Source organism: Cyprinodon tularosa, unplaced genomic scaffold (assembly GCF_016077235.1).
Source record: "Cyprinodon tularosa strain WSP-4 unplaced genomic scaffold, ASM1607723v1 ctg162, whole genome shotgun sequence".
Lineage (NCBI taxonomy): Eukaryota > Metazoa > Chordata > Actinopteri > Cyprinodontiformes > Cyprinodontidae > Cyprinodon > Cyprinodon tularosa.
The window spans coordinates 396,830-405,085 of NW_024038460.1; the positions used below are offsets into that span (position 1 = coordinate 396,830).

The 8,256-nt window shown below is 40.5% G+C and overlaps 1 protein-coding gene across 2 annotated transcripts; it reads right to left on the reverse strand.

The window, feature by feature from the left end:
- Positions 1 to 8,256, reverse strand: setb (SET nuclear proto-oncogene b). 2 transcript variants are annotated; one of them, XM_038280644.1, is made up of 8 exons: positions 8,033 to 8,256; positions 6,613 to 6,670; positions 6,360 to 6,502; positions 6,158 to 6,261; positions 5,967 to 6,080; positions 4,722 to 4,892; positions 4,421 to 4,546; positions 1 to 906 (listed from the first exon to the last, which is right to left on the reverse strand). In XM_038280644.1, exons 1-8 carry the CDS (start codon positions 8,100 to 8,102, stop codon positions 886 to 888), a joined length of 807 nt encoding a protein of 268 aa, XP_038136572.1. In that variant the 5' UTR covers positions 8,103 to 8,256; the 3' UTR covers positions 1 to 885. The 2 variants fall into 2 exon arrangements, with proteins under 2 accessions (XP_038136572.1, XP_038136571.1); XM_038280643.1 differs by lacking the exon at positions 1 to 906 and having other exon boundaries at positions 4,389 to 4,546.

Here is an 8,256-nt window from a genome sequence, read left to right on the forward strand (position 1 = left end):
TTGATTCAGCCATATTGGTTTATTATAAAAGTCACTTCCAGTAAGGCGGGACAAATTCAACAATGGGACATCTGAAGAGCCTGAGGATTATTAAAGTGTCACATCAGAACCGGGACGGCTAGAAAAGCTGATGCGACTTAACTTCTCAGTTTGGATCACCAGATTCACTTCTGGATCTTGAGAAGTTGATTCCTCCAGAGGTTCACATCTGCAATTCGTTTCAGGATCGAATTTGATTTCTAATAAACCAGCCAGGAATCGGGAGGAGGAGCAATTTTTTTCTCTACTGTTTTGGGTTTTAATTTAAAACCAAACAGACAAAAAAAAAGGGGGATGATCTGTGATGGTGGGGAGAAGCGAGTCGAGCCGTAGCAGAATAAACTGGCTTTGTGAGCAGAAACATTTAGAGACTGAGAGGAACAAGCTGGTGCTGCTTCATCTGTAAGCCCCCCCCACCCTATACATTTATATATTCATATATATATATATATATAGAAAAGTGGTTAAAGATGCTAGGATGATAAGTTCTCACGGCACCATGGCTTATTTTAGGAAACACAACAGAAACCGTCATCTCAGACAAACTGCTAACGCACGCGGCTTTAATCTACAGGAAATGACGTGCAGAATGCTACAAAGTTATTGATTTATCTCGTGTGTCTAAAGACGTGGAGAAACGATGACAGGAGAGTCCGGCGCCGTCCTCCAGTGGACCCGAAGCTGGTCTAACTGAGCGGGCTGCAGACGGGTCGACGACACACAGGAGGAAAAATATTAGAAACAAAAAAAAAGAAAAATTTTTTTTTTTTACAAAACCCCTCCCTCCTAAACAAACACTTCATCCCACAGACTGATCCGGTGGGAGGACGGTGCCGACAGAAGCTTTCAGTCGTCTTCCCCGTCATCCTGAAAAACACAAAAATGGAGGTCGGTCTGGGTCAGCACCCCTAAGGTTCAGCTCTTAAACAGAACATTAATCCATTTCTATCTGCTTTCAGAACCAATTATTTACACTCAGGAATGAGGCTCCTTAGAATTATACAGGTTAAGAAGCCAATGGGCTGAATATGGATCAGAACCAGAATCGTCAGAAATTAACAAAAATACAAATTGTAGAGGAAGAATATAGGATTCAGGTTGATGGTTAATATATAAAATGTCAAAATGATAAACACTAAAACACTGAGGATGTGTAATGACGGGAAAACTGAAATGACCCAGGCAACCATTTGGACTTGAAGGCAACGATCTGAGGTCCAAGTAAACAGAGCTGTGCTGATAATAATCTGCTGCTGATTCTGCTCTACAGTGGGATCAAAACCAGGTTATAGTCTGGCTAAACCAGGAGTAAAACCACAGCTACAGCACATCTAAACTTGACTAAAGTAGGGCTTAGAAAAATAACTAAACCAGGGCCTGGACTAAAACCAGACTAGTTTATTTAAACCAGGGCTTAACTAGGACTAAAACCACATTACAGTAAGTCTCAACCAGGGGTAAAGTTGTACTAAAGTAGGACTAAATCAGAACTAAAACCATGGCTAAAGAAGGTCTAAACCAGGACTAAAACTATACCACTACAGTCAGTGTAAAGGTCTAAAAAATGGCCTAGGTAAGTCTAAACCAGGATTTAAGTAGGACAAAACTGGACCAAAGTAGGACTAAACCAGACCTAAAGTAGGCCTAAACCAGACCTAAAGTAGGTCTAAACTAGGACTGTGACTACAGGTGGTCTTAACCAGGACCTAAGTAGGTCTAAACCAGACTACATGATCTACACCAGGGATGAAGTAGGTCTAAACTGGACTAAAGCCAGGTCGAGTAAGTCTAAAAGGACTAAAACAAGGGCTAAAATAGGTCTAAACAAAACTAAAACAAGACTACAGTCAGCCTAAACCAGGACTAAAACCAGACAATGGTCCGTCTAAACGAGGCCTAAAGTAAGTCTAAAACAGGACTGAAACCACACTACAGTCGGTCTATGCCTGGAATAAGTCGAAGTCAGTACTAAAACAAGGCCTAAAGTAGGTCTAACCCTGGAATAAAATCAGGCTAAAGTAGGTCTTAAAAGACTAAAACAAGGGCTAAAGTAGGTCTAAACCAGGACTAAAATCAAACAGTTGGTCTAAACCAGGGCTAAGTAGTTCTAAACTGGGACTGAAACTAGACTACAGTCGGTTTACACCAGGCCTAAAGTAGTTCTAAACCGGAACTGAAACAGACTGCAGTCGGTCTAAACCAGGGCTAAAGTAGGTTAAAGCCAGGACTAAAACCCAAAGGTAAAGTAGGTCTTAACCTGGACTAAAACCAGGTTAAGTAAGTCTAAAAGGACTAAAACAAGGGCTAAATTAGGTCTAAACCAGGAATTAATCCAGACAAAAGTCTGTCTAAACCAGGGCTAAAGTAGATCGATTTGATGGTTGATTTGATGGAGAGACCTGCTACTGTTGGCAACAAAGGATACGTTCTGGACTGGTTCTGTATCAATAAACTGAATAGAAGTTTTTCCCCAGCATTTTGAACTCAGGGTTTTGAACTCACAATCTCAGGATTCCATGCCCTATGCTCTAAACACTAGGCTGCCACTCTCGAAACAATAATGATAGATAATTGTGTTTTAGTTTATATTAGGGCTGCAACAACGAATCGATAAAATAGATAAAAATCGACTTTTAAAAGCGTTGGCAACGAATTTCATCATCGATTAGTTGTGTCGCGCGATTATTGCGTCATACGCCGCGCCGTCATCACTGCCTCTTGACTGAAAGAGGAAGAAAAAAAAAATACGGCAGAGCGAGTCAGCGCCGCAGGAGCAGTGTTGCCAACTCAGCGACTTTTCAGACCCCTCCAGCGACTATTTTTCAAAAAAGCGACTAGCGACAAATCTGGTGACTTTTTTCGGTTTCACTGGCGGCTTTTGGAGACTCTTACGTGAAAGCATGTATCGTTCCTACTCTGCCGTGGGGCGCCTCCCCCTACTCCCGCAGGAGTCCCTCTCAGCTGCAGTCAGAGCCTCAGCGTCCAGACTGCAAATGAAGCGCGCATGCACCGGGATTGACGGCGCAAATTGATCACAATAATTAAAATAGCCTGCGCTTTGTAAAGCGAAAAAAGTCGTAACATGCAACTTTTTTCAAAAGAAATTAACATGGCACGGAACCACCATGTTTGTTTGGTTTTAAAGTGGGGAAATGTAACGTTAGTTTCTCAGGTAGCTCATCTGATGCTTTCCTTACCGTGTTAGTAGGTTACAGACAGTGATAAGGTTGGCTACTTATTTTACTTTTAATTTCATTTGAATTAGCTTAAGCAGCGTTTACATTTACTTTATAAATAAATTAACTTGCAAATTATGAGGGCAAGGCTTTTAAAGTTTAAATCTTCTGGCGAAGATAAAGTAAAGAAGATCCTGCAATTTATGGAAGTAAAGCAGAATAAAATCCAGCAAGATCAGTAATATGTCAATTAATTATCTGCCACAATAATTAAAATAGCCTGCGCTTTGTAAAGCGAAAAAAGTCGTAACATGCAACTTTTTTCAAAAGAAATTAACATGGCACGGAACCACCATGTTTGTTTGGTTTTAAAGTGGGGAAATGTAACGTTAGTTTCTCAGGTAGCTCATCTGATGCTTTCCTTACCGTGTTAGTAGGTTACAGACAGTGATAAGGTTGGCTACTTATTTTACTTTTAATTTCATTTGAATTAGCTTAAGCAGCGTTTACATTTACTTTATAAATAAATTAACTTGCAAATTATGAGGGCAAGGCTTTTAAAGTTTAAATCTTCTGGCGAAGATAAAGTAAAGAAGATCCTGCAATTTATGGAAGTAAAGCAGAATAAAATCCAGCAAGATCAGTAATATGTCAATTAATTATCTGCCACATTCCCATATAAATTGGAGTCTTTGGAGGATGTGTTTTTTAGCACTGTTTTTAGCATTTTTATCTCTATGGTTAAGTATTTTCTCAAGAAGCAACTTTAACTGCTATACTTTCCTGTCTTAAAAGGCAGAACTCTTCTAGTCTAAAAAAACTCATTTGTTGAAATGGGTGGCCTATTGTTTGAACCCCTTAGGGGCTTTTAAAAACAAAAATGTCTCTTTTTGCGCTTTATGAAACAAAGTAGCCTATATTTTGTGGATGTACAGCTACATTTCTCATGTAAGTTTGCGTAGTTTTAACACAAACATTTATTTTTCATATTGCACCAGTACAGTTAATGAGCAACCTGTACTTGTGTGCTTGTTTGTTCTGTCTAAAATGTTTATTTTGGAATAAAGAGGTTAATATAAAAAATATTTTTTGTCCGATTCATCGCTTAATCGAAAAAATAATCGTCCGATTCATCGATTTTTAAAATAATCGTTAGTTGCAGCCCTAGTTTATATGTTGAGCTAGAGCTCTGAAGGCGGTTTCACCTCTCCATCTTCCCCTTCACCATCTTCATCTTCACCCTCCTCTTCCTCCCCCTCATCAATGTCTTCCAGACCCTCCTCATCATCCTCTTCGTCATCCTCGCCTTCCTCGTCCTCTATGTCGGGGACCTGGGTGGCATCCAGAGACAAACCGTTAAACAGAACCCAGCCTACGCCGCGAGCTGCTGAAAAAGTACCGGTTCAGACTGGATTTAATTGTTATTCAGGTTTCATGCATAAACCCGACACATTTATTAACAGCTCTGTGTGTTTGTCCAGGTAGACAGAGGACTGATCTTCCTACCAGGTAGTACTGCAGTGGGTTGGGCCAGATGTCGTCCTTGATCACCTCTCCCAGCTCGTCGGCTCCGGCGTCTGAGTGGTCGGTGAACCAGGTGAAGAAGCTCTCCGGCTCCTCATGTTGTCGCTTCTTCCCAGCTTTGTTCGGCGTCTGGCTGGACCGTTTGGTCAGGTCCTGCAGAGTTCCCATGGTTACATGTTACCTCCCATTCTACAGATCTCTGCTTTCACCAAATGCTGGCAATGAACCCTTAGATTTTTGTAAAAAGCTTATTTAATTTCTAAAAAGGATTACTTAATTCTGCGTTTTTTTAGGAATTGCAGACATGGCATGAAAAACTTTTTTTTTTTTTTTTATCCCTATTGGTCCACTGATGTTACATTTACTCAGAGCTTGCTTCTGATTGGCTGACGACTCCTCCCCCTTGAAGTTGCTAAATGGTCGCATGGAGGATCAGTTTTATTAACCTGATATAAGCCAGATTGATACACGAAGTGCAAATTGAGTTCTATACATTTCAATCTGAGAAGCCTCCTGTGGGTGTTCGCAAAACGGAGGGGCATGAAGTTCATTTCCTGGAACTCTCACATGTTAAGTTTTTAACCAATCACAGCAGTAGTAGCAACCAAGATGCATCACATTCTTGATTAGTTTCACAAAGTTAACCAATATATCAAACTCACCGTCTCCTGTTCCACAAAAGTAAAAAGGGCATTTTAGCTGAAACTGAGAGCAGCCATCTTTGTTTTGCTTCAGCCTATGGTTGATGCGTTGACGTCATACGCGACAATGCATTACGTTTGATTTCTCTTCGTAATTTGTGTTTGAAGTTTAATTTCAGCTTTTTATCCCCCTCTAACACCCTTACCATCTTTTCAAGCTAAATTTTTGCTTAAGTCCTTTTTATTCCGATTATTTCATTGAATTATATTAAAGGAGAAAATTATGTTAAGGGTTTGATAAATTATTTTTCCCCAAATATTATAAATTTGACGATACACTAATCTTATTCCGAGAAATACACTGAATCTCTCTGCATGTTTACGTTTTTTGGTTTCCTTTAATTAAACAGAATTTGAATAAATTATTTAACTACTAATGATGTTTCTCTATTATAAACTAACATTAAATTAAAACCATAGGAATTTAGATCTGAAATAAAAATCATACTGCTGTTTGTTTTTCCAAGGTTATTTTAAAGAGATTTCATGCCCATCAAACTGTGGACTTTAATTAAAGCAAACGCACCTTTCCAGCTTTCCATTTGATCTCAGTAGATTTGGAAACCGGATCTCCACCCTCGTTGACGTTAAACTCTTTGGAGAGAACTTTGTTCTCAAAGTACGGATTCTCGTCGAAGGACTGCAGGGACACAAAGCAGAATCAGAAACAACTCTGCACCCAAAACAAACCCGGAAAGAATGAGTAGGAAAACTTACAAAATCTATTCTGTAGCCAGACTTGATGTCCTCAAACTCTGTGACCTCAACCTTCGACAGATAATGAAGAGCTTCCTCGTCCTCCTCCCCCAGAAGAGCCGAAACTACAACAAACAGTAAAACCAGGTGTTTTTCTTTTTTTTTTCTCTGATATAAGAAACCTTCACTACGACTGGACCTAAAACAGAGAACCAACTTTTACCTTGTGGATGGTTGACGAATGTTGTGACCCAGAAGTTTGGGATTTTGGCTATGAGCTCTGATCTCTTCTGAAAGAATGGCTGGCGTAATTTATTGTACTTCTGCTCTACTTTTAAGATTTCTTCACTCGCCTGCTCATTTAATCTGAAAAAAAAAAAAAAAAAAATGAAAAAAAAAAAAAAAAAAACAACAACAAAGAAGATACAGCGGTTAACGTGCATGGGACCACGTCTAAGCGTCAGATTTAAACTCACCTGTCGATTTCGTTCTGTACTTCGTCAATGTGTTCAATCGCTTCCTGCTGCTCTTTTTCTGGAAACACATACATCCAATTTTAAGCAAACGTTAGTAAAGAAAAAATAATAATATATATACATATATCACAACTCCCCCAATCCATAGGACAATATTAGTTACATGGGACATTGGATTTGGCTCAGAGCTCATCTGCCTGGCTGTGTTTCCTGGACTGGGCCGTCTTTTACAGTAGCTTTTTCTATGTCTGCTTCTGTCTCCTTCAAACCCAGTCGGCCTCGGTAGATGGCCGCTCACACTGAGCCTGGTTCTGCTGGAGGTTTTTTCCTGTTAAAAGGGAGTTTTTCCTCTCCACTGTCGCTACAAGCATGCACTCTCCTGAGTGCCTTGAGATGACATGTGTTGCGAATTGGCGCTATATAAATAAACTAAATTGAATTATTGTAAGGGATTGCATCCAAGTCGATGCAATCAACTGGTTTTCTTTAGATAGAAAACTTTGAATCAATTTGACTATAATCTGGTGAACTGTAAAGTGCCATGAGATGACGTGTTGTGAATTGGTGCTATATAAATAAACTGAATGTATCTTTATGTTGTCTCACAACATTAAATACATAATCCTTAGTTTTGTAGGACTGATTTTGTAGAACTTTATGTTTTAGATTGCAGTTTGCTGATACAGTTTATTTACATTTAAGAGTCCATATATCTCTGGAGAGCCTCAGAGGTTCTGGATGCATTATGTTTACATTTGATTATAACCCGTGCTGGTTTCTGTTCTCTGTAGTTTGATGCTCTTTGTGCATTTCGCGGATTACCGAAGCTGTTCCTAAGATCCTGGAGATAGGGGCCGTATCCCTCTGTGTACACCGCCTCCAGTTTGTGTTCTCCTGGCTTCGGTCCGCATGTTCCCTCCGCAGACAGCCCCTCCACCCCCCTCCTTCCTGTTGCTGTTTAAGGCGGCCTGGTTTGAATGAAAAACGGGCTGAGCTCGGTCGCGGTGTATCCTACGAAACGCTACGCTCAGCGTGGATCGCTTTTAACAAGTTTATTGTTTATAAACGCTCGCAATTAGCCAAACTCTATAAATACCCCTGATTCAAACATTTAAATAGTATTTATCAGCCCAAATCCAGAACAGCCGTTGACCTGCTTTATTCTAAACTAACGGCTACACGCTAACATTAGCTATACTAAGCTAACAGAAGCTAACGTGGCTAGTTAGCGGCAGCTGCATCACTCAACTATCTCAACACGAAGGCTGAATGTATCTCTTTAGGGGAAGCGGGCGATTTTATTTGTAATATGTCGTTGATAACTAAACAGAAGCTGAAGCACAGGCCGCGAGGACGACATAAAGACAGCATAATGACGGTAAACAGCTGAAAATGGCGCTGAGAGGATAACCGTTATTACCGGAGGTCTCATCTGCTCCGTCGTGGTTTGAGTTCTCCTTTCTGCTCGCTTTAGCCGATGAGGCCGACATGGTTCCACTTCTCCCGCGCTCTTTAGACCTGAAGTTCGTCCCGGTCGGGGTTAAATCACTTCTCCTGAGGACAAAAGTTAGTTCACCTCACAAACAACAGTCTACCTGCAGCGCCACGATGGGAACAAACCGGACCGCCCCCGTCAACACGTCT